The sequence below is a fragment of the Chiloscyllium plagiosum genome, unplaced genomic scaffold (assembly GCF_037043375.1).
Source record: "Chiloscyllium plagiosum isolate Xiang-an unplaced genomic scaffold, Cpla_swu_hap1 HiC_scaffold_25, whole genome shotgun sequence".
Classification (NCBI taxonomy): domain Eukaryota; kingdom Metazoa; phylum Chordata; class Chondrichthyes; order Orectolobiformes; family Hemiscylliidae; genus Chiloscyllium; species Chiloscyllium plagiosum.
In genome coordinates this window covers 24,647,534-24,672,428 of record NW_028270163.1, presented here as the reverse complement: position 1 = coordinate 24,672,428, position 24,895 = coordinate 24,647,534, and the positions used below count along the sequence as shown (strand labels likewise).

Here is a 24,895-nt window from a genome sequence, read left to right as displayed (position 1 = left end):
CCGGAGAGGTCAGGAAGATGATTGCAGGTCAAGAAGGCGGTGCTGAGTCTGAGGGTTGGGACTGAGAAAAGGTGGGGGGAGGGGAAATGAGGAAACTGGAGAAACCTGCATTCCTCCCTTGTGGTTGGAGGGTTCCTAGGCGGAAGATGAGGCGCTCTTCCTCGTGTTGCCATGGTCTGGCGATGGAGGCGGCCAAGGACCTGCACTCTGGTGGAGTGGGAGGGGGAGTTAGTGTTCAGCCACAGGGCGGTTGGGTTGGTTGGACGGGTGGACGGGTGTCCCGAGGTGTTCTCTGAAACGTTCCGCAAGTCGGCGGCCGGTCTCCCCGATGTATAGGAGGCCACATTGGATGCAGCAAATGGTGTGTGGAGGTGCAGGTGAATTTCTGACGGATATGGAAGGATCCCTTGGGGCCTTGGAGGGAAGTAGGGGGAGGTGTGGGTGCAAATTTTGCATTTCTTGCGGTTGCAGGGGAAGGTGCCGGGAGTGAAGGATGGGTTGGTGGGGGGTGTGGATCTGACGAGGGAGTCACGGAGGGAGTGGTCTTTCCAGAACGCCGATAGGGGTGGGGAGGGAAATATATCCTTGGTGGTGGGGTCTGTTTGGAGGTGGTGGAAATGACAAAGGATGATACGATTTATCTGGAGGTTGGTGGGGTGGTAGGTGAGGACCAGTGGGGTTCTGTCCTGGTGGTGTTTGGAAGGGCGGGGTTCAAGAGCAGGACGTGGAGGAGATGTGGTGGAGATCATCGTCAACCACATCTGAGGGGAAATTGCGGTCTTTGAAGAAGGAGGCCATCTGGGTTGTTTGGTATTGGAATTGGTCCTCTTGGGAGCAGATGCGAAGGCAAAGGAATTGGGAATATGGGAGGGCATTTTTACAGGGGGCAGGGTGGGAGGTGTAATCTAGGTAGCTGTGGGAGTCGGTCGGTTTATAGTAAGTGTCCGTGTTGAATCAGTCGCCCGAGATAGAAATGGAAAGGTCTAGGAAGGGGAGGGAGTCGTCTGAGACGGTCCAGGTAAATTTGAGGTCGGGGTGGAAGGTGTTAGTAAAGTGGATGGACTGTTCAACCTCCTCGTGGGAGCACGAGGTAGTGCCGATACAGTCATCGATAAAGCGGAGGAAAAAGGTGGGGGGTGGTGCCGGTGTAGCTGCGGAATATGGACTGTTGCACATATCAGATGAAGAGGCAGGCATAGCTGGGGCCCATGGCTACTCCTCTGGCTTGAAGGAAGTGGGAGGATTGGAAGAAGTTGTTCAGAGTGCGGACCAGTTCAGTCAGTTGAAGGAGGGTGTCAGTCGAAGGGTACCGGTTGGGTCAGTAGGAAAGGAAGAAACGGAGAGCTTTGAGGCCTTCATGATGGGGGATGGAGGTGTATAGGGACTGGATGTCCATGGTGAAGATAAGGCGTTGGGGGCCAGGGAAGCGAAAATCATGGAGGAGGTGGAGGGCGTGGGTGGTGTCCCGAACGTAGGTGGGGAGTTCTTGGACTAAGGGCGACAGGACCGTGTCGAGGGATGCAGAGATGAGTTCGGTGGGGCAGGAGCAGGCTGAGACAATGGGTCGGCTGGGGCAGTCAGGTTTGTGGATTTTGGGCAGGAGGTAGAAACGGGCGGTGCGGGGTTGTGGGACTATGAGGTTGGAGGCGGTGAATGGGAGATCCCCCGAGGTGATGTTATGGATGGTCTGGGAGATGGTTTGGTGGTGAGAGGTGGGGTCATGGTCAAGGGGGCAGTAGGTGGTGTCTGCGAGCTAGCGTTTAGCCTCAGCAATATAAAGATCGGTGCACCAAACTACCACCGCGCCTCCCTTGTCTGCCGGTTTAATGGTGAGGCCGGGGTTGGAGCGGAGGGAGTGGAGGGCTGCATGTTGCAAGAGTGAGAGGTTGGAGTGGGAGAGAGGGGTGGACAGGTTGAGGCGGTCAATGTCGTGGCGGCAGTTGGCAAAGAGATAGAGGGCAGATAAGAGCCCAGCGCAGGGCATCCAGGTGGATGGGGTGTGTTGGAGGCAGGAGAAGGTGTCGTCAGAGGGTGGGCAGGAGTCCTGGTTGAAGTAGGCGCGGAGGCAAAGGCGGTGGAAGAAATGCTCGATGCCTCGCCACGTGTTGAATTCATTCATCCGGGGAGCGTAGGGGGATGAAGGCGAGGTCTCTGCCGAGGACTGATCTTTCATCCTCAGAGGGGGAGGTCTGGAGGGATGGTGTAAATGCGGCAGGGCTGGGAGCTGGGACGCCTGCGGCATGGTAGTTGTGCAGGCGAGTGACGTCACTGGGGGCGGAAGTAGATGCGGCGACAGCAACTCCGGGGGTGGAAGTGGCTGCAGCAAATGCAGAAACGGTGTTGTTCCCAGTGGTTGTGGACGCTGCGGAGGCTGTGAATCTGTCGGCAATGGTCTTCCTGGCGATCATGGAGGCCGTTGTCTGGGCGGCAATCAGGGAGCAGAAGTGAGGTAATGGTTCGCGGCAGCGGTTGCTGCAGCGGCCGCGTGGTTAATGGCGCCCGAGAGCTTCCAGAGGCCGATGGAACATTCTGGAATGGTTGAGGAATTCTGGAGTGTGGGGGTAAGTACATGAAAGTTTTTGGTACTTGGTATCTTTAATTTCCGATATGGAAAGGAAGAACTGTTTGTTTAGTGTATGGATTCTTCTGTGGATGAAGAACAGTAGAGGTCCTTTACAGCTCAGAGTGTGTTGTCCTGAGCTGGGGTAGGGTTGACTGCAGGGAACGAAGGTAGCGGCGCATGGCTGCAAGCGTGGAGCGGAGGATCTGGAGGGAGATCTGTTGCTGGAGGCCTCTGATTTGTTGTAGGTACTGGTTGTCCTGTTGGGTCCAAATTTTGTTGGTCTGAAATGTAGTCCGGAGTCCATGCGGGGTCAGTCGGTTCCGTAGACAGGTACTGAGGAAGGAGATGTGGCTGCGATAGTGAGTCTGTTTGAGGATGTGGCAGAAGAGCTTCAGGGCGGAGGAGATTACCTGGGGGGTGCAGTGAGAGGGGGACTCATGGAGATCTTTTAGAGGGAGGAGGAGAGCTTCTTCAAGGAAGGCATCCTTGAAAGAGGATTCGCAGTAGGTTAAAATCAACTAGGAGAAAGTGAGGACTACAGATGCTGGAGTACAGGCTCATTGCTCCTTGAAAGTAGAGTCTCAGGTAGACAACATGGGGATGGCATCATTTGGTCTGCTTGCCTTTGCTCATCAGAGCCTTGATGAGTATAGGAGTGAGAGGTCATGTGAGTGTACAGGACACTTTTGGAATACTGTTCAGTTCTGCTCTCCCTCCCACAAGAAGGGTGTTGTTAAACCTGAGAGGATGCTGAAAAGATTTACAGAGGGCTTGAGATATTGGGAGATGCTGGGGCTGTTTTCCCTGGACCATTGGGAGGCTGAGGGGTGATCTTAGAGGTTTATAAAATATGAGGGGCTTGGATAGGGTAAATAAACAAAGTCTTTTTCCTGGGCTGGGGGTTGTCCAGTATTCTGCTCTCACCCTAGCATAGATTTAGGCTGAGGGGAAGATTTTGAAAAAAAGGACCTAAATAACAACTTTGCGACATACACCTATCACAAAAGGAAGAAAAAAAATCAACAGATTGCCCTCATTTTCAGCCTGTTCCTGCAGCAGGAAATAAATTTACTGCATCGGTAATGCATGGCACTTTGCAAAGAGAAGATAGGTAAGCACCTAAGACATTTGATCAACATCATAAAAAAGGTTAAAATTGATCCAATATACATTCTGTTCCTGTCCAAACCACTTTAGTTTGCAAACAGCATAATAGCAGTGTGAAGCAAACAAACAATGAGTCTGTAATCAGTAAATTGTGTTTTGACCCATGTCTAGAGAAGAGACAAAACATGTAGCAGAATGTTTGAGAGTCTATTTCACAAGGAAAATCAATGGAAAGAAATTTGTCAATTCTGAATGATTCTCAGGATCAAAGACAACCAGGACTAGAAGAACTTTAGGAGACTATTTAAAGAAGTGATAAAACCTGCATTTCCTGCCCACATCTCACAACAAACATCAGCACAGAGCAATACATTTATTCCAAAAACAATTAGACTATAGTTGAAAGACAAAGCAAAATTATGGCTATCCAATTATAGCCAAAATATTCATGTTAAAAGGAGTGCACATTTATCAAAATGACATGAGAAATGAGATACTGTGACTCCAAAAAAGAACTGGTTATGTCAGGACTACCTGCAATGGATCAAAAGGCCCACAAGAGGCTCAAGATTTTAGAACTCATGTTGAAGACTATGATACAGTTGGTTAAAGAAAGACTAGTTGCTCTGGTTAGCAGCCAATGGAAACTGCGAACAAAAATGACCAAGGGTCAAGGGAGTTGCAGTTGATAGAACAAAGACGACTGAAGCAGAGCCAGTTGCATCCAAAAAGATTGAGATCAGTTTCAACATAGGAACATACAGGGTAATCCAATTATTTTTGAATTGCTCAAACAAACAAGACAATGAATTCAATTGTCTCCTCCTGCTCTGTAAACTTCAATAGTTTCTTTACCAGCTGACACTAAGAAACAGAATGATGTTCAAATATTAAATATGTACTGAGAGATAGAGGTGATTGCATGGTGGCTCCAGAGAGGTCAATTCTCCACAGTTGTAGCATGCAGACAAAGTGGTATTTGACTGTGGAAGCTACTGATTTCAATGCAATACTTGCATCGTCACTGCATAAACCTGTGCCATCAATAGTTGCTTAGCACAAAAGTTGAATCCTTAAATTGGGTATTTTGATCATGCATTGATCTTTTCAACAATGAACTAGATGTTATTTGTAATCTATTTGCTTGGAAACAAAATGTGGCAGTGTGCAACTGGAAACCAGTTTAATCAAGGCTAGTTTTTCCATATTGAAAATAAATATTTGATATGCTGATGCTGACGCAGTGGCCCATCTAGCGCAGCTGATGCGCATGTTAACCTACACCTTCAGAATACTTTGTTCCTGAAGGATGCTGGTGTCATACAGAAATCCATCCACTGTGGGGCAGATCTTCCATATGTAGGGCTGACTCTATGTAGCATGTTCTGAGGTATCAGAAATGGGTTTTCCAGGTTTCACAGGCGCATTTTGACGACAGTTTTGCACCCAATTGCACATAATGGCAAGTTAACATTTGTTTGAACAACTTCTGGCAAAAGAGGTTTCGCATTGGATCTTTTCTTAGATAGTCAAGTCCACAGTTGCTGACCAGGTTATTGACTGTTGGAAATTGGGCTTCCTTTTAAAACAATGTTTTCAGGATCTGGTGGTTAGCACTTGTTGTTATGCCACCCAAAACCTCATTTAAAACAGTTACAGTATTAACTTGCCCTTTACCAGAGCAAACTAAACAGAAGCACAACACTAGAGTACGTTTTTCAAAATAATTAGATTTTGTCTTTGCAAGGAATGCATACTAACAAGTGGAAGTAAACAATGGGACAACAGTCATCTGACATCCTGGAGCAGCTACCCCATGGTCATTGGCCAAAAGGATTCAGACAATGAATTGACAGTGCAAACTATTTGCCCCTAAAAATTAGGGTGCATCAACAATGGGCCATCCTCAGAGGTCTTGCCAGGTGGAAAAAAAAACAAGAAAAACAAAAATATTTGCATACAAAATGGTCTGTTATAGACACCTCAAATTCACACATTCTACACCTTCAACAAAAGCCAAAACTTCCCTACTGGACAGTATTGGGGTTGACTGTTACAAAGACAGCTACATTCTACTCCCATCACTCAACTAGTGCAAGATGACACAGGGGCTAGCAGAAACGTTTAAAGGTAATGCAAAAGGCTTAAGATAGTCAAATACAAATCAGCTGGGAACAGGGTGCACCAGACTGCCCACCATGCTAAGCCCTGCTTAACAAAACTAACTAGCATTGAAATAAGACAGTTAAAGAGATCAAGACAAGAGCAAACTGGCTACCTCAAGGCAGCACACAGCCCATCAACTGCCAGTAATATGATTTTTCCCACCAGCCCCCAACCTTGTTCATGCTGTTGCTCCCTTAGTCTTTTAATTTTCCTCTCTTATGTTGCACTGTCAGGTACACCCTCTTTAGACCCCCTCTCACCTTCTGTTGGCTCTCCCCTCAGACTGTTGGCAAGCGTCCTTACTGAAGGCCTGCCTAGAGAGTGTTTAACTGAATAAAATCCCATATCACACTGAAAAGCAGCAGCTGGAAGAATTCATGAGTGGAAGAATTCATGACTGCAATGCCATCTTCTGGTACAAATCTTCCACAGCTCATGCAAACTTACCTGAACAACCAAGCAACTACCTAAACACAATCTTAAGATGTAATTTTTGGATTTGTTCTATCTCCCACACAGGGACTGAAAATAACTTGCCAGCTTTCTGAGCCAGAGGGAATAAATGAGACAGCGTACATAAGCAGACAATGTGCAGGGGACCACTGCCATTGATACTTGGTCCCTAATCCACAAACCAAATCAGCTTCACTTGCAAACAACCTGTTTGCAATTACACATTGTTAAGACACTCAGCTACACCAGCAAAATTCATATTAGGAATAAAGTTCCTTGCTTTCTAAACATGCCAACATCCTTGTAAATGGCTGGTTTAAAAACAGTTCAATTTTAATCCACTTTTACAAAAGAAAAAACATCTTAGATTCCTTGTCTATGCCTTTGGCATTCCAAACTTCAGGACAGCACACTGAGAATGGTTTAAGTGTGGAAATACATAGTATCGGTTCCTTTCCAAACTGTCTCCAGCACAGTGTTACAGATTAAGAAAAGAATCTGCAACAGTTCTACATAACATCTTCACTCCAGCCAAAATAGAAGGTTCACTAAAGCAAAACTGTCAGCCATAGTATCAAGGCAACAGGCAAGCTGAATGCTTACAAGTTGTGAACAAAAATTACACTGATTTGTGCTGTCTGATAGATAGGTCTCATATCGCAACAGCGAGAGGGGAAAGCCACGACAAAATAAGAGTTGGTGCCCACTCCGAGCTATCCTGAAATTAACAGAACTAAAGTCACATGTGCTAGACTGGGTCTGCAACAGTTGGAGAGGGAGCTAACAGGAAGGAAAAATATACTGGACCTCATCTTTACCAATCCAATGGCTGCAGATGCATCAGTCTGTAACAGAGTGACAACCACACAATTCTGGTGGACACAAGGCCTCACCTCAGAGTACCATCCATTGTGTTGTGTGGCGTGGCACTATCACTGTTGTAAATGGGACAGACTTCATACATCTAGCAACTCAAGACTGGACATCCACGAGACATGGAAGACCATCAACAGCAGCACAATTGTACTCCAGCACAATCTGCAACCTCATGACGCAACATATCCCAACTGAATTATTACCATAAAACCAGGGAAATCAATCCTGGTTCAATGCAATGCAGAGTGCAGGAGGACATGCTAGGAGCAGCACCAGACCGAAAATGGTGTGTCAACCTGGTCAAACAAACAGCAATTGAAACACAGGGCTCACCAACAGATCAGATCTCAGCTCTGCAGTTCTGCCACATCTAGTCATGAATGGTGGAAGACAAACTCAGGAGGAGGAAGAGCCACAAATATCCCCATCCTTAAATGATAGGAGAGCCCAACACCAAAGTACAAAAGTGCATAAGGCTGAAGCATTCACAGCAATCTTCAGACTGACATGTTGAGTGGATAATCCATCTCGGCATTCTCCAATGGTCCCCTGCATCATACAGATGAGCCTTCAGCCATTTCAATTAATTCCACCCGATATCAAAAAAATGGTTGGAAACACTGCATCCTACAGAGGTTATGGACCTTGACAAAATTGTGAAATAGCACTGAAGACAAGTACTCCAGTACGTGCCATTCACCAAATGGTAGAATAAAACTACAACATAAAACTCGTAATCACCACCCCAGTCTACTGCCAATCATCAGTACAGTGGTGGAAAGTGCTATCACCAATACTAATCAAGCAGGACCCAGCATATCCCCCACTCAACTATTACCAACAAGCCAAGCATCAGCACAAGTTCAAAGAAGAATGCAGGATGGTTCGCCAGGAGCAGCACTAGGCATACCCTAAAAACAGGGTGACAACTGCGCACTGTCCCCCAGCTGGATTCTGGCAGGGCCACACAGCTCCTGACCTCATTACAGCCTTGGTTCAAACATGGACAAAAGAGTGGAATTCCAAAGGTGAACTGACAGCTCTTGACATTAAGGTTGCATTCAACAAAGTGTAGCATAAAGAAGCCCTCAAAATTGGAATCAATGAGTATTGGGGGGGGGCAAACTTTCCACTGGTTGGAGTCATACCTGGCACCTGGAAGATGGTTGTGGTTGTTGGACATCAGTCATCTCAGCCCCAGGATATCTCTGCAGGGGTTCCTCATGAGTGCCCTCGACCCAAGTATCTTTAGCTGCTTCAACGACTTTCCCCTCCATTAGTAAGAAACGAGAATGCTTGCCATTTATTGCAAGATTTGCAGCACCATTTGCATCTCAGACTGAAGCAGTTCAGGTTCAAATCCAATAATATTAGGACAACATCCAGGCTTGGGCTGACAAGTGGCAAGTAACATTTGTACGACAAATACCAGGCAATAACCATCTCCAGTAAGAAACAACCTGACCACTGGCCCTTGATGTTCAATGTTGCCATCACTGAATGCCCCACTAACCTCCTGGGGTTACCATTGACCAGAAACTCGACTGGACCCACTACATAACTATAGTTACAAGAGCAGGCAAGGGCTAAGAATACCGTGGTGAGTAACTACAGTCCTGACTCCCTATCGTTTGTCCACAATCTATAAGGCACAAGTCAGTATGAAGAAGACTCCCCATTTGCCTGGATGAGTACAGCCCCAACACTGACTAAGCTTGACACCATCCAGGACAAAACAGCTAGCTCGATTGGCACAGTATCCACCCCCAAAGCTCAGTACTAGCAGCGTATACTGTCCACAAGATGTGCTGCAGATTTTCAAAGATCCTTGTACAGCATCGTCCAAACATGACCACTGCCCTCCAAGGACTAGGGCAGCAGATGTTTAGAAACACCATTTGCAAACTGCCCTCCAAGTTAGTCAACATCCTGAGTTGGAAAAATAAATTACCGATCTTTCACTGTTGCAGAGTCAAAATTCTCAATTCTCTCCTTAATGGCATTGTGGGTTACCTATAGTGCACTGACTGCAGCCATTCAAGAATGCAGCTCATCACCACCTTCAAGGAGAACTCGGGATAGGTGAGAAATGCAAGCCAGCCAGCAGCATTCATGTCCCAGAAGTAGCAAAAAAAGGGAACGATTTACCTTCAATACAAGACCGGTTTTCAAAATGAGAATCAGCAGCTTCCAAATGATATTGTGGAATTTCACAACATATGAACAAATTGATAATTCTTAACTTCTGAGTAACAACAAATCCAATGCCAGAAATCAGTTAACCATAAAACCCTAACACAGGCTTGCCTGAAATGATATCCAGTTCATCTGAACATAGATTATAAAGAGGATTACTGGGATAATTCAGTACCCTACTGCCATCTTCTGGTACAAACTCACTGCTGCAACAAAAAGCATGGAGACCAGGAGCAGAAAAACACTATTGCTTTTAATTAAGCAGAACTAAAAACATCAAAATAAACCTCACTAGATTGCAGGTTAGACCTTGGAGTAGTGTCTGGTTCTAGGATCACACTGGTGAAAGGAAGGGCATGCATAGTACAAGGAGATTTCACAGAACAGCACCAGGGCCAGGAGAAATAAGCAATGCTGAGAAAACACGAACTAGGAACACGAGTAGGCAATTTGGCTCCTCAAGCTTGTTGCAACGTTCAAATAAGTTAAAGTCATCTTTCGTCCCAATGCCATTTTACTACACGAGATTGATATCCATCGATACCTTATCTGAAGATATCTGCCCATTGTGGTCTGAACATTCTTCATGACTGAGCCTCAAGAACTGGATTGGGTAGAGAAATTAAAGACAATCATCCTCACCCAAGTCCTGAAGTGGCATACCTCTTATTCTAAGACTGTTCCTGATCTTTTCTCCAAATTCTCCATCAGGGACAAGTGTTCTTGCAATATCTACACTGCCAAGAATATTTTTAAGCTTGAATTCAATCACCTTTCATTCTTCTGAAAGGAGGATTTTGGCCCAATCTCATCTGAACAACAACTTGTCAGGCATCAGAACGTTTGTTGCATTCCCTCAATGACAATCATATTTTTCCTTGATCAAGGAGACAAAATGTCCAATACATCATACTCCACTATCGCCAAAGCTCTCAAATTGCAGCAAGGTACCTTCACTGCAGGACCCTTCAAAAACCTTCATTCTAACTAATCATGCTAACTTCTTTTGCCTCCATAATTCCTTGGATTTTAGTGCATTCCCCATCTATGAAGATACATAGCAAGTCTAACTGGGCTACTAAAAGAAAAAAGGGAAATCATAAGTGAGGACAAGTGAACCCATCATCAGTTGAAAATCAGTAGAAATCTAACATTTCATAATTGATTTGCTTTACTCCATCACAAAGTGCATTCACTGTTTAATCACTTCATTCTGCTCAACTGTAATCCATGTGGGTTTTAATGCTTCACTTAGAGATACAGAGAGAGATTGCAGAGTGAAGGCAATACATGTTTAGTGGCACAGGACAAATACTTTAACAATCATTTAGAAATTGATCATGCAGACATTACATGAATTTGCAACACGCTTTACCTAACAGACCCATTAGAAAGCAATTGCTTAATTTAACATGCTATGGGTTGGGGGCTTAGAAAGAGTTAATAAACTGCCACTTTCAATCACAAAGGCTTGCATCAAATTTGAAAATGAAGTTATCCTGGAAGCAGATGAAGTAGTGCTGTTGGAGAGAGCCCAGACAGACAGCACTGAATCTGCACGCAAAGCTGAACTGGAAATGAAAATCCATAGCAAACTGCTGAAGCCAGCACTGTGCTTTGTTTCTAATAAATAAAATTTGAGTTACTGTAGTGTCCTGTGGCCTTAATGGCTAAACTCTACAACAACAAAAATCATTTTTTGAACTTCAATTCATACACAAGAAAAAGAGCTAAAATTGGGCAGTGGGTAAGGAAGTAGAGAAAAGAACATGGATTGATGAAAAGCAAGTCTGACAAGTCTGTTGGTGATTGTTTTAAAATGCAACTAGAAAGTAAAGTGGGTCAGAGACACTTAAAATGCATTCAATAGAACATCGAACACGAAATCCCTGCAGTGTGGAAACAGACCCTTCAGCCCACCAAGTCCATACCGACCCTCCGTAGAGTATCCCACCTGGATCCATTCCCCAACATTTATCCTGACTCATGCACCTAACTGACATCCCTGAAAACAATGGGCAATTTAACATGGCTAATCCACCCAATCTTAACAGTTTTGAATTGTGGACACAAACTAGAACACCAGAGGAAACCCTTGCAGACATGGGGTGAGTGTGCAAAGTCCACAGACAGTTATCTGAAGCTGGAATTGAACCCAGTCCCTGGTGCTGTGAGGCAGCAGTGCCAACCACTGAGCCACCATAAGCCCAAGGTTCAGGGAGGAGGTTGATAGTTAACTTTTGAATATTGCAATACTCAAAAGCTAATTATGTCTGCAAGCCAAGAATGAAATTTCATCTAGCACGTCAGTTAAGGATTGTTCACATGGCAAGGCAAACAGTAGGAAGAGCAGAACATTACCAGCTTGGCTGGTGGCAAAAAGCTGATTTATTTCTTAAAAAGACATTACTGTGAAGGGGAACCTGGATGCCCTTGTACACAGAATAAAGTTAACATGTTCGACAACATGTAAGTAGCCAAATACAAGGTATATTAATCTCTGGTGCAAAGGGATACAATTACAAGAGTAAAGAAGCCTTACTGGAAGAAATTAGGCACTCTACAGTTTTGTTGTACTTAAAGGATCACTTTCCACAAGTGCAATCAAGGCTGACAGGAACCAGTCCAGTAAAAAAAGAGACTGTCCTGAACAGATCAATTGGGCTAGCCCTACATTCAGTTCGGTCAATTAGGTGATCTCCAACAAAAAAAAAAACTTAATAGGGCTCAATAGCACAGATGCTGAGAGAATTCGTCCCCCACTCAGAAGGTCAAGGCACAACATCAGTTTCAAAGGGTCAGCCATTTGGGACAGAAATAATGGGAAATTAAAGCACTGTGGATCTTTGAAATCTCTACTGAAAAGAATGGTGGATGCTCATTCCCTAATCAGCACTTAAATATATGTGAAGAAAATGAACAGATTTTCAAGTACTGAGGGAAACAAACAATCAAAATGGGTTCAATACAAAATGCTATGTAGTAAAGCAGCAGGTGAGGTATGATCGTACTGCTCCTTTTGTTAATTCTTATCCAAACCACTCAGTACTTGACATTGATGCTGTGGCCTCATGTGATTCATACCAATGTTCTAGACTTAGAAGTAGTAAGAGTGATGAGTAAGTTTGCAGTGGTACAAAAATTGGTGCGGCGATATATAATGAAGTTTATAGCTTCAGGTTACTCAAGGATATAGACAGGCTAGTCAGATGGGCCAATTCAGTAGAAAAATGAAAATCAAACCAGATAAATGTTAGACAGTACAAACAAGGCAAGGAACACACAATTAAAAGGTAGGACCTGAGAAGCATAGCGGATTAGAGGTACCTTGGTATGCAATTCCTTGAGATATCAGGGCAACTCTTTAAAGTGGTTAAGAGAGCTTTGGGAATTTGCCAAGGCATAGGAGTTTAAGTGAAGGTATGATGTAACTGTACAAAGTTTTGGTTAAACCAGAGCAGAGGTGTGCAGTTCTGGAAGCCACACACTGTAGGGATCTGAGCCTTGGAAATGTTTCAGAAGAGATTTACCAGGATGTACCCTGGGTTAAAGAGTTTCAATTATGATCAGAGATTCAACAGACTGAGATGGTCTTCCTTAGAGATATTGAGGAGGAACACAAATGAGATGTATAAAACTGAGGGGCATTGATAAGGTAGGTAAGGTAGACTTTTCCCCCTCGATGGAGGCATGAATGACTAGGGGCATAGATTTATAGCAGGGCATTAAAAGACTTAGAGGAAATTAGGAAAATAGAAAGGAGGGTTTGGGGATCTAATTCATGGACTGCAAAATTCATTGAGGCAGAAAACCTAACATTGAAGTAGTTAGATGCCTGCTTGTGGCAAAGTGTGGTAATTGCATTTTCCAAAAGTTAGCTACTAGTTTCTGACTGGCACAGACTTGATCATACTTTTCAACTTTATTCAAACAAAATTCTCTCCATGGCCTTATTAATTTGAATTACTTGTTTAGTGATTTGTGTAGCTATGAATCAGTCTTGTGTTCCTTTACTCAATTTAGATGATTTTCTAAGTGATGTGGCCTCTATTCTTCCAAAAAAAAAAATCACCTTGGTTAGCCATAATTTGTGTTTGCAAATTACACATTTTGCAAGTCTAATGCTTTTCTGTATTGTCTCAATCGTGCATACAACTACTATGCCGGTCACTGCCACTTGCCCCACATTGCAATACAATGTGTCACGGCCAACATTTTGAAAATCCAAATAAATCACAATTACCTGTAATTATCCCTTTCTGTTACTACTCCAAGTCAATGAAGTTCATTAATCAGGACTTGGCCTTGGAGATCAATGCTCACTACTTGAACATACGCTCAGCTTATTCTATTTTCAAATCTTCATGCAAAGAATTAAGACACTATCTTTCCTCCCACCACTAGTGGGACTATGTTCTCAGAACTAACTTGCACTCTAAAGAGATAGATAAACCAATTAGTTGTGCTCCAGCCCTTGGGCAGTACTCCTTTCTCAGAACAATTTGTTTCAATACAGACAAGTGCCTCAGCTACATTTTTCTCAACTACTTTGAGCATTCTCTTTCGAGTCCAAGGATCTTTAGCCACTCTGTTTGATTAGGTTGTCAACTATTATCCATCCCTCAAGTGTGTACTGTATCACTTAATTACTTTAATATCACATCTACCACATTTATGTCTATTTACCAGGAAGATTAACATTGTCCATTTTACATGCATACTAAAATAGGTTTCTGTAAATCAAGAAATCTAGGATGAATCGGAGTGTATATTTCTCACAAGAATATTTGGAAGCGTGCAAAGACATGAATTAGACAAACCAAATTTGCTCCATAATCTACGGTTTGTTTCGTGAAATTAACAATCATTTACTGTTCTTTTTTCTAACTGAGTATCATTTTTGTATGAGATCATATTTCCAAACAGGTACATAATCTTTGAAAAGGATACCAGTTGTTAAGTGAATAATCCCTATTCTTACCCCCATACAAAATAAATAGGCTTGTATTTATGGATCATGCCATCATTGAGTGGAGCAATGAATTCTTCAGATCCATCTTTCAGCAAACTCATTTTGCTATCAGATTAATTTAGACCATTATTTTGTATACCCATGTAATATTCTACAAAGCTTGACCTCATTACTTGATCAGTGGAGAAAATGGAAAACAAAGCCAAGGTGAAGAGAGATAGTAACCTAGACAGCTTGTCCAACTGTAATGAGAGCATGCAAGACATGCACACCAAAAAAATTTTTAAATTAACAAATGCCTCAACACTACACATCCCCAACATTAAGATATAGACTTGGTTAGGTCTGAAAGACAATTGAAATATTGATGTATCATTTTGGTTTTACTCTTTTGCTGAGGACAGCTGACAAGCATTTCAAACAAAAACTGTTGTAGAACATATGTACTGTACCTCATAAATGCAAGGAAAATAATGAGAGCAAGGCTCACGCCCCAGCCAGCAACAGCGAAGGCCTGTGGCATCGTCAGTGCTCCTGTTCCAACGATCAAATTAAACATGTAGACAAGCCCCACCTAGAAATCAAATCAGAAAATCTATTACATATTAGGCATGGAAGTCTACTTGCTATTTCATATTGTTTGTTAGCTCAAAATTTCTCAAGAGCACAGCATCCAAGACTCAAAATCACCTTTTCACCTTTCATTCAAAAGTTGAGATAATCCAAAGTACAGCTATAGTATCCAGAGAATAATTTCGTTAGCAGTCATAAGGAAATCCATAGCTTTTGTTAATTCCATCATGTAAGCTCAAGTAACAAAAAAAAAAATCCATCTGGTCCATAAAGCTCAAGTAATCTGGCCCGAATACACTTTGCAGTTCATTTGTCCACAGTCCTGGCAGCACAAGTCTCAGAAGCACACCCAAGGTGTGTTTGTTTTACTTCAAGACGACAGTGATCAGAGTTTCTACATCAACCTTCACGACAATGACTTCCACACCTCCACTGCTCTCTTACTACAAACCTCTCAAATTTTCTTCTGAACCATTTGCTACTTGCTATAAATCTATTCTCCAAGTGAAAGAGCTTCTTAGGTATAATCTATGCCCCTCAACTTTATACATGAGCATTAAATCTCCCCTCAAACCCCTCTATTGAAATAAATATCCCACTGTATCCAAATCTTTCCTCCTCGCAACATCCTCAAGCCTGTCCCATACCCTCATGAACAATTTTATTCTTCCAAAATGCAGTGAACAAAACTGAATGCACTAAAACGTGCAGCCTCTGGCTGATGTTTTACTCAATCCTAGCACAGTCTCTTAAATGACTTCTTACTCTCAGCCTTAAGAAAACTTCTGTGCACTGCTTAATTTTAAAATCACATTACCTGTTGAGGAAGGAAACCACACTGTTTAGTTGTGATGTCATTTGACGAGAGATCCAAAGGCCCAAGCTAGTCACTTGGGACATGTTCAGATCCCACGGAATGCAACAGCAGTTTAGTTCAATCTAAATTTGAAAACTAACCTTAGTAATGGTAACCATAAAACACTTGTCATGGTTCATAGATTTCACTTCAGAAGTGATGTAATCATCATCTCCACTTTAGACAAACAAATCTGCCATCCTTACCACATCTAGCCTACGTGTGACTGCAGACCAATTCTAACGTAGTTGACCCTTAAGTCAGATGGCCCAGGAAGCCACTCTACTCAAGAACATAGAAACATAGCAAATATGTACAGGAGAAGGCTATTTGGCCTTTTGAGCCTGCACCACTAATCAATACAATCATGGCTAATCATGCAATCTCAGTATCCCATTCCTGCTTTCTGTCCATACCCTTGATCCCTTTAGCCACAAGGGCCACGTCCAGCTCCCTTTTCAATACATCTGATGAACTGGCCCCACAGCCTCTTGTGGTGGAGAATTCCACATGCTCACAGCTGTCTGAGTGAAGACATTCCTCATCTCAGTCCTGAATGGCCTACCCCTTATTCTTGGACTGTAACCCCTTGATCTGGACTTCCCCAACATTGGGAACATTCTTCCCACCTAGCCTGTCCAGTCCCATCAGGATTTCTTTGTTTCTGAGATCCCCCCCCTCATTCTTCTAAACTCCAGTGAATACACGCCCAGTCGACCTAGTCTTTCTTCATATGTCAGTCCTGCTAGCCCAGAAAGCAGTCTGGTGAAGCTTCACTGGACTCCCTCAATAGTAAGAATGTCCTTCCTCAGACTAGGAGACCAAGACCAATACTGCACACAATACTCAAGGTGTGGCCTCATCTCAGTGTATAGCTGCGTATATACCCTGTATAACTGCAGCAAGTCATTCTTACTCTAATACTCAAATCCTCTCATTGTGATGGACAGTATGCCATTAGTTTTCCTCACTGCCCTCAGCACCCACATGTCAACCTTAAACGACTGTTCCACCATGATACCCAGGTCTCTTTGCAACTTAGATTTTCCTAAACTGTCACCACTTAGACAACAATAGTAATAATGAGGACAGTTAAAAAAAAATAAATCACATGACAAATGCAGACCTTGCCAGCAATGCTCACATCCCAAACAATAACTTTCAGGGAGTGGTGGATATGTACTTCAAAATTACTCAATTCTCTGCACTAAACAATTGTCAATAATAATATCCCTGACATTGTCTGTCCTTCCCAAAACACTACTGTACACTTGCACAGATCAAACTATTTTTCCCATCTTCTTCCCATTAAAACAGCAAATTACAACCATCTAACAGATCCAAGAGAAGCTGGTGACAGAAAATCTTGCATTTACTTACTGAGCTGTATTTATGAATAACGCACAAGGAACATACTAAATGCCTTCTTTACTATCCTATTTACGTGCAACTCCACTTTCAAGGAGCTATAAACCTGCATTCCAAGGTCTCTTTGTTCAGCAACACTCCCTAGGACCTTACCATTAAGTGTATAAGTCCTGCTAAGATTTGCTTTCCCAAAATGCACCACCTCGCATTTATCTGAATTAAACTTCATCTGCCACTCCTGGGCCCATTAACCCATCTGATCAAGGTCCCACTTTACTGAGGTAATCTGTCTACTATATCTCTAATTTTGGTGTCATCTGCAAACTTACTAACTATAGCTCCAATGTTGAAATCCAAATCGTTCAGATAAATGACCCGACGCAGTGGATCCAGCACTAATCGCTGTGACATAGTGCTGGTCACAGGCCTCCATTCTGAAAGGCAACCCTCCACCATCACCACCACCCTGTCTTCTATCTTCAAGCCAGTTCTGTATCCAAATAGCTAGTTCTCCCTCTATCCCATGCATTACTTTTTTTGTTTTGCGGGAGCAGGTCCAGGCTGCAGCAGCGGGAGCAAAATCAAAATCCAGTAACTCCCTGGCTACTAGCTCTGTGGGTGTCTTTAAATGAAGGATCACGGCAGGTAAAAGACATAAGCCCATCACCATCTTCTCAAGGTGAATTAGGAATGGTCAATAAGTGCTTGCCATGTTAGTGATGCCAATAGCCCATTGGCAAAACAGTAGAAGATCCTTGATGGAATACCCAGGTAGAAGCGTCAACTCAGTCCTGCAAAGTGTAAGTCTGCATTTAGCAAACAAATTTTTAAAATGAGATTTGTACTCAACTTTCTTTCAATGGAGCAGCTTATGACACTACAACAGTAAACAGATGACAGTAAAAATTGATTTAAACATTTTCAAGAAAGGCCTTTACAAAATACAAGATGCTTCTCTGCTGCTCAGTGGCCCCTATTTTTTTCCCCAAAACTTATTTCAGATTTCTTAAGTGTAGCATCCTCCTGCCCCATTGCCCCACCACTAACTCAACAATATATACTCACATATGGGGAGTACAACTCCCCCGTATCTGTAATCCCTTCCGGCATTTTCAGCTCCTACAGCAGCAATGTTCAACAGTCTAATGGCCAATCTGAATTAAAAGAGACGGTATTTCCATTAACAACAACATTATGCAGCAACTCAAAATTAAAAATATAATTAACACAATCAAACCTCTAGGATTAATCTTGATTCACAAAAGTATTGCCCAATATAAAACAACAAATCAACATTTTTCAGTCCTAGAGGAGCACCTCAAATCTGTCCAATTCTAACACATGAAATTGTGCTGGGGAACTCAAATTACATATCGAGAACGAGATAATTCACTCTGGAGTGGGTTTTACCCATCGCCCCCCACCCTACCATAGAACATGGCAGAGAATTAGGTAATGAATTAATGGTGTCCATAACTGATCTACATTGTGCCTCGTATCAGGCAGTGACTTCAGAACTTGTCTTACAAATGGTTCTCTTTTCAAGTAATCTTCCATTCAATAGTTGACTGCAATCCATTGTTAGTCAAAGCGTAGTGCTGGAAAAAACACAGCAGGCTAGCAGCATCCAAGGAGCAGAGTCAATGTTTCGAGCATGAGCTCTTCATCAGAAAGGAGGGGGTGACCCAAGGAGGCGGAGAGATAAATTTGGTGGGAGGGAGAAAGAGGTAGCTTGGAATGAGATAGATAGATGGATGAAGGTGGGGATGACCATGATAGGTTGGAGAGGAGGGTGGAGCAGATCAGTGGGAAGGAAGATGGACAGATAGTGCAGTGCTGAGTTGGAAGGTTGGATCTGGGATAAGGGGGAAAGGAGGGAAATGAGGAAGCTAGTGAAATTGAGATGAAGGGTCCCAAGGCAGAAGATGAGGCACTCCTCCTCCAGGCATCAGATGGAAAGAGTTTGGTGGCAGAAGAGGTCCAGGACTGGCATGTCTGTGGCAGACCAGAAGAGGGGTGTTGAAGTGTTGAGCCACAGAGCAGTGGGGTTGTTTAGTGCTCATGTCCCAGTAATGTTCTCTGAAGTGTTCCACAAGTTGGCGTCCTGCCTCCCCAACGTCGAGGAGACCACATTGAGAACAGCGGACACAGGAGATGACGTGTGGAAGTACAGGTAAATCTGATGTGAAAGGATCCTTTGAGATCTTGGACATGGGGGGGGGGGGAGAAGGGAGTGAGGGAGTGAGAGTACAAGTTTTGCACTACTTGTGGTGGCAAAGAAAGGTGTTGGGAGTGGAGGGTGGGTTGTTGGGGGTGTGGACCTAACAAGGGAGTCGCGGAGAGAATGGTCTCTATAGAACTCAGACATGGGGAAGGAAATATATCCCTGGTGGTCGAGTCTGTTTGTAGTTGGCAGAAGTGGAGAATAATGCATTGTACCCAGAAGCTGGTGGGTTCTGTCCTTGTTGTGATTGGAGGAGTGGGGTTCAAGGGCAGAGGGCATTACATTGTTAATTCAAATGGTTCATTTATCTGAAGGCAGTCAATTCAACACAAGCAATATTGCCCCCGGTCTCATCATTCCCACCCACCCTGTCCATCTTTATTTTCTGGAAGCAAACACAAGTGAATCACCCTTAAACCATTACAGAATATCACAATTGATTTACACAGCACTACCATCCTGTTCAAAGTTTGTTGCAGCAGCTACACACGTTTAAGGGGTGAAATAGTTTACTTTCACTGTACAAAGAAAAGGAAACTTGAAGCATCACGCCATATATGTATTTGGATTGAGACTGTCAACCAGTTTGGCAATTAGTTTTTGGGCAAGATGGTGGCATTGTAATCTGAGAAATTGCCACTCAAAATCCAGCCACACACAAGTATCTACAAAACTCTCAATTAGCTAAGGTTTTGCCCCATAAGATTGATATGTAGGTATTCGGCAAGATAAAGAAGTACTGTCATTATTAGGTAAACATGATTTTTCAACAATAATGGATCAAGAGACAAGTTAGACAATTCCACTGCCAAAGGCTCATTTCTAAGCTGCGCACACCTACCACTTCCAGTCATAATGGTGATGGGCAATTACACAACCACTGGAGGTGACAGCTTCACATACAAACTCCTCTTCAATGAAAGGAATGCGATAATTGAGCTATAGGTATGCCTGCATCCTTTGCAATCAACTTTAGCCAGAAGTGCTGAATGGATAATCCAGCCTGACCTCCACTCAAAGTACTGAGTCACAGCGATCAGTCTTCAGTCAATCCAATTCATTGTATTGATATCAAGCAAAAGCTTTTGCTACAGCAAAAGCTATGGGCCCTGACAACATTCCATCAGTGCTTCAAAGACATGCTGCAGAACTATTCAGCACTGGCAACATGACAAATGTCCCAAAATAAGAGCTGAACTCCAGAGATTACAAGAATGACTTCTGTTGAAAAAGTTAGCACTTACCTAAAAAAGACACCACCAGAGCCATACCACAACTGGTGCCAATAGAAATCAATAAAATCTGCACTGACTGAACTGGTACCTCAGATTTTTCTAACACTCTGTGGGGGAGTGTTTTCAGCTGCTTCAATCACCTTCTTTCCCTAAGAAGTGTGGATGTTCCATTGGTGACTGCAAAACGTTCAGCATCATTCCGGACTCAGATACAGAAGCAATCTGGCTGCATATGGATATGAATTTGGAGAAAATTCAATCTTGAACTGATAACCAAGTTCCATTCATGCCACCATACTCTCAGGTGACCATCTCTTCAAAATTCAATTAGATTTCTATCACTGAATTCCTCACTATTGACATTGAGGATGGCATTGACTGACCAGATCAGCCATATAAAAGAGCACATCAGAGGCTAGGATTTCTGCAGTGACTCCTGAGTCAGTCTACTACCTGAAAAGCACAAGTCATGAAAGTGATGGAGCACTCTCCACTTGCTTGAAATGGCGCAGCTCCAACAACACATCCTTAATAATGACTCCTTCAACCTTGAACCAACTGTGGCAAGAGCATGTGCCACCTACAAAATGCATTGCAGTAACTAGTTACTTTCCACACAACTTTCAAACTTGTGACTCCTACTACCTAGATTGAGCAAGGCAGGTATACAGCAAGCTACACACCATCTTGACTTGGAATTACTATCACTGCTCCTTCAGTATTGCTAAGTCAAAAGCCCTGGCACGCCCAACATTACTGTTACCATACCTTAAATCACATGGACTGCAGTAGCTCAAAGAGGCAATTCACCACCACCATTTGCCATGTTTTTTTAATTAAATTCATTCACAGGGTGCAGCCATCAACAGTTGAGCCAACATTCATTGCCCATCCCCAGATGGCCTTGAGAAGTTGGGGAGGAGCTGCCTTCTCAAAACACTGCAGTCCATTGGTTGTAAGTAAACCTACAATATCATGAGGGAGTTTCAGGAATTTGACCCAGCCACACTGAGGAACAGTAATGCATTTCCAAGTCAAGATGGTGAGTGGCCTGAAGGGAAAATTACAAGCAGTGGTGCTCCAATTTGTCTGTTGCTTCTTCCAAACATTGGAAAATGCTGTCCAAGACATTTTGGATGCAGTGCATCATGTTGAAGGGACACACTACTGCTACTAAGCTGTGGAGGGAGTAAATTTTCTCAAAGTGATATCAGCTGAGGAATGCATTAAAGGCTTGCTTCACCAGTGACGACAACATCCAATAAAATAATTTTAAGCAAGTGTATTTCCTGCATCATCGCAGTTCGAATCAGTAAATAAAACAAATTTGCAGCACAGAATGAGTCCATTTGGCTCATAGTATCAGCACTAATTGACAAGTCGCCATTGAGCCTTAGATCACTACCCAACTCTTCATTTGCCATATTGGACATGAATAGGACTTCCCGTGCACATTCAACTGCTATCTAAACGGATAATCACTGCTTCTTTAACACCTTCAGGGTTCCAGATTCTTGGGGTTTAAAAAAAAAGTGATTTTTAATGAAGTTTGACTCCTACCCTAAATGTGTCATTTGACCCTTCAGCCAAGGGTAATTTGGACATTCTCAACTCCTCCATCCTCAGTTTTGTACAAGTCAATCGCATCTCTCCTCCTTTGACTAGAACAAATGAATGTCAACAGACTATTTATTAGGGTAGATAGGGCAGATGAAGAATTTAACACCAGTGTTAATTGATACATTGCAATGTAAACTGTTGAATCTGGCTGGTGACAATTTAATGGACAAAATGGAGTGGCAGAGTGGCTAGCATTGCTGCCTCACAGCACAGGGTCCCAGGTTCAATTCCAGCCTCGGGTGATTGTGTGTGGAGTTTGCACATTCTCCCCATGTCTGCGTGGGTTTCCTCCCACAGTCCAAAGATGTGCAGGTCAGGTGAATTGGCCATGCTAAATTGCCTATAGTGTAAGGTGCATTAGTCAGAGGGAAATGGGTCTGGGTGGGTTACTCTTTGGAGGGTCAGTGTGGACTTGTTGGGCCAAAGGGCCCGTTTCCACACTGTAGGGAATCTAATCTAATCCTTTAGAAGTTTGGGTTTTCAGTTTGAGTATTCAGTGGATTTTTGTATGCCTGAAGTTAATTATTAACTTAGAATTTCTGTGGCCTTGGTGATTTATTCCATAAGCGTTTCAGGCATGGCTGCAGAGGGAATGGATTTTATGCATCACTAATTGATTCTTGTTTATCAGACTGTTTTGAAACACAGCCATGCAACTAATGGTGCCTGCACATCAATCAGAAAATGCTGTAACATGTTTTGTTTTGAAAAGGAAGAGCTGAAAGCAAATAGCTGAGATGGAGACATTTGGCTCCAATTTGACTCAGTGTAACAATCCAGTAAAGATGGCTGTACAGACTGGTCCTCCTGAGAAGGGAAGGAGATAGTGAATTAGGCAATGTTCAAGTGAAGAGTTAGTGTTAATCCAAACTAGGTGAATGGGGATGAAGTGTCTCAAAGTTACTTAAAGCTAAGTACATACAAACTCAGATCAAGGAAAAGGACTGTAAACCATTCCAATCATTAGTTGAAATTAGAGCTGACCTAACCTGACTAAGTTCTTAGACACAGGGATTCAGGTGAAAGAAAGTATGGCATGAGTACTGTTTTGGGTACTCTACAGTAGCTTTAAAAGTTGAAATGAATAAAAACAGGAGTGTTCTCAGATTATGCTTGGAGTATGTGGTTAAAAGTCTTTATTGTACAACTCGATAGTTTGGTTTATTGTTAAAGCCAAAGATAAAATTTTGCACATCAATGTTTCAGCAAATTGTTTTGTTTTTAATAAAAGTGGTCATCAAAATATGATGCACCAAGCCAGATTTCAGTCTGGGATCACCAATGTCAGTAATAACGTCACCTGGGATTCTCAGTCAGATGAGAAGAGTAAGGACAAACTGTACAATTCTAAACAAAAAGTCTTGAGCAAATCAGTGGTCTAAGCAGAGAGAGTTGTGCATAAATTCACAAACATGACTGGCCAGGTTGAGAAAGTGTATGGAACCTATGCTTTAGAAATTAAAAAAGGGTTAAATAGGACAAAATTGCTGAACAAAATGAGCCTTAAATAGAGTTGTATCTGATTTTGAAGTGACAAAAGGGATCACTGAGTGTTTATGATAAACATTTCAAGAATGACAAGACTTCAACAACACAGGCAATTGGCCAAGCTGTTATAGTTTTTAAAAAGGAAGCTTAGAAAATCTGAAATGTGCTCTAAAACCATAACGCATCTGCACCAAATAGGTCAAGAAAAATTGGTTCCTGTTAATGAAAAGGTTGAGAAGAGATCACTAAATTAAGCTGAATGGCAAAAGTTAAGGCGATGAAATAAATTATATTTGGAGCTAGAATTTGAAATACACCGAGAACATGGTAGACTCAAATCAGAACTGCATAATCTGGAGAAAACTAAGTGAAAAAGCAGAAGTAGAGCCAACAGTATCAGTACAGTCACAGCATTCCAAATGGCTTCTTTGCTACACTCATTCTAAGAGATCACTGTAGCTTAAGAGTTAGGTTCATCTTTTCTCATTCCGTTTTGGAGGATATGATCCTGTAGTTCTGAGATGATCTAGTCATTTGCCATTGTCAGATCAAGAAGCAATACTTGAATGCTGCACTGTGGGACCCCCTTTTATTCAGCTTCTCACTGGCGAAGGGCAAATGTTAATTCACACCTCTTCCCCTCCACCCCATCTGGCTCTACAATGCCCCAGTCTACTGGGGGAGGATGATTCAAGTTCTAATTTCAAACTTTCAATGATAATTCTATCCTCAAATTTCCTCCTTCAGTTGAGTGGGCAGTGGCGTAATTCAACAGTCATGCCACTGATGCTTAACCTTTACCTTGACAGCCCCTTGAAAACTTGACAATATCTCGTTCACTGCTCAGGCAGTCATTTGTAAAGCTTGAAATTAAAACAAAGAGCAGATCATTAATATATGGAAGACAATTGACATCCTAATAATCATAACCAGGGATGAATAAATACTTCCCTCAAGTGTATGGAAACAGCACATTCGCTATTTCTCTCCACTGTCCTTTTGCCAATTTCATACACATTCTGCCAAAGTCCCTTCAATGCCACTAGTTTCAATTTTGTTCACAATTCATCCATACACTTATCAAATACTTTTGACATTTCGACAACCAAAATATTGACAATCTTCAATGTTACTTAAAATGAACGCAAAAGCTACTCAAATAGCTTGTTTAAAAGCAAATTAAATGCTAGCCTGTGAC

At 42.7% G+C, this 24,895-nt stretch overlaps 1 protein-coding gene across 3 annotated transcripts in view; it reads right to left on the bottom strand.

Annotated features, from left to right (window-relative positions):
• The window catches only part of slc38a12 (solute carrier family 38 member 12), a 218,135-nt gene that overhangs the window by 189,146 nt on the left and 4,094 nt on the right, over positions 1–24,895 (bottom strand). For all 3 annotated transcript variants that reach the window (XM_088000518.1, XM_088000519.1, XM_043714560.2), the window contains exons 2-3: positions 18,196–18,284; positions 14,786–14,907 (exon numbers count right to left, since the gene is read on the bottom strand). In XM_088000518.1, coding sequence (XP_087856644.1) covers positions 14,786–14,907; positions 18,196–18,240 — 167 coding nt within the window. In that variant the 5' untranslated portion in view covers positions 18,241–18,284. The remainder of the gene's footprint in view (positions 1–14,785; positions 14,908–18,195; positions 18,285–24,895) is intronic.